At 52.4% G+C, this 1,431-nt stretch overlaps 1 protein-coding gene across 1 annotated transcript; it reads left to right on the forward strand.

Annotated features, from left to right (window-relative positions):
- Window positions 1–661: 661 nt before the first annotated feature.
- On the forward strand, window positions 662–1,355 carry LOC104946664 (growth hormone secretagogue receptor type 1; the record flags this gene model as incomplete). Its single annotated transcript, XM_010772540.1, has 1 exon — window positions 662–1,355. A coding segment is annotated over exon 1 (694 nt), but the record flags the coding sequence as incomplete, so codon positions are not given.
- Window positions 1,356–1,431: the final 76 nt, after the last annotated feature.

Consider the following 1,431-nt stretch of genomic DNA (forward strand, 5'->3'; position numbering starts at 1 on the left):
TCAGGGTGCTGTAAGAGGACCCTGTTCATTTACTGCTAAAGTGGATATCTGTGGACATTTAAACACATCAAGTGGACTCAGACACTGGGAATGCAAATCTTTAACGGGTTATCAGATTGTGAGGCTGCTGGTGCTTCCTGTAAATGGACTGTGCTTCACAAACGTCATTCACTCGTTCACATCCGTTCATACAGAGCAGAGCGCTACTGAGCAAAGCTAACAGTCTTTGTGAGCAACTCAGGGTTCACTATCTTGCCCAAGGAAACATCGAAACCGACAGCACGGGCTGGGATCGACCAGCAACCCCCTGAGCGAGGATTCAGGAACAGAGTGTGGGCGCTCCTCAGGGTGCTGTACTAAGACCCTGTTCATTTACTGTTAAAGTGAATATCTGGGGACATTTAAACACATCAAGTGGACTCTGCTATCGGCCTGTGAGGCAGTTGGTGCTTCCTGTAAATGGTAAATGTGCTCTTTATCAGGAGCCCCTCAAAGCGCTTTATATAGTACGAGTCATTCACCCATTCATACAGAGCAGTGCGATACTGAGGAAAGACATTTTTCACACCGTTGGAGATCAGGAACGATTCTGGGTTTAGGAAACATCGTCATGTTGACTATAGGGTCCGGGATCGAACCAGCGACCGCCTCCTGATTGAAGATGTGCGCCCTGCCCCAACTGTACGCGGCTCTGATGGTGTTCTCCTGCGTGGCCTCGGTCAGCGGGAACCTGCTGCTGCTTCTGTTGCTGCTGCTGCACAAGAATCTGCGCAGCGACACCTTGATCCTGACGCTCAGCTGCTGTTTCAGTGACATCACTCTCAGTCTCTCTGCCTTCCCATTGGCTGTTTACCACGCTGTGCCAAACCCCCCCGGCCCCCCCCCCAGTGATGGAGTCCTCTGTCAGGGAGGGGGTTTCCTGCTTCTCCTGCTCCAAACCTCCTCTCTGTACTCGTTGTTCTGGACCTCCGTGGATACGTTTGTGGATATCTGCTTTGCGTTGAGTTACAGCATGATAGTGACTCCGGGTCGATGCCGCTTGGTGCTTCTGATGATGTGGAGTGGCTGCCTGGGGGGGGCCGCGCTGCCCCTAATGGGGTTCGGACACTACACCTACAGAGAGGACAGATACCTGTGTGGGCCAGACTTTAGCCCCGCCCACACAGCGTTCGTGATGCTGTGGTTGGTGGGCATGTTTGTGCCTCTGGTCGCCATGGTTTCACTGTACAGTCACGTGGTGATCGTGGCGAGGAAACAAGCGAGGAGAGGAACGTTCATCTGCAACGAGATCAACTGCCACTACGTTCCTGCTAACATCTACCTGAGGAGCTCCATCGCCATGCTGTCCACCTCAGGTGACACACACACACACACACACACACACACACACACAGTCAGTCTTCTGGCAGGAGGATACAGTTTAATGATAAA

The sequence above is a fragment of the Notothenia coriiceps genome, unplaced genomic scaffold (genome assembly GCF_000735185.1).
Source record: "Notothenia coriiceps isolate Sejong01 unplaced genomic scaffold, NC01 NC01_scaffold00011315, whole genome shotgun sequence".
Lineage (NCBI taxonomy): Eukaryota > Metazoa > Chordata > Actinopteri > Perciformes > Nototheniidae > Notothenia > Notothenia coriiceps.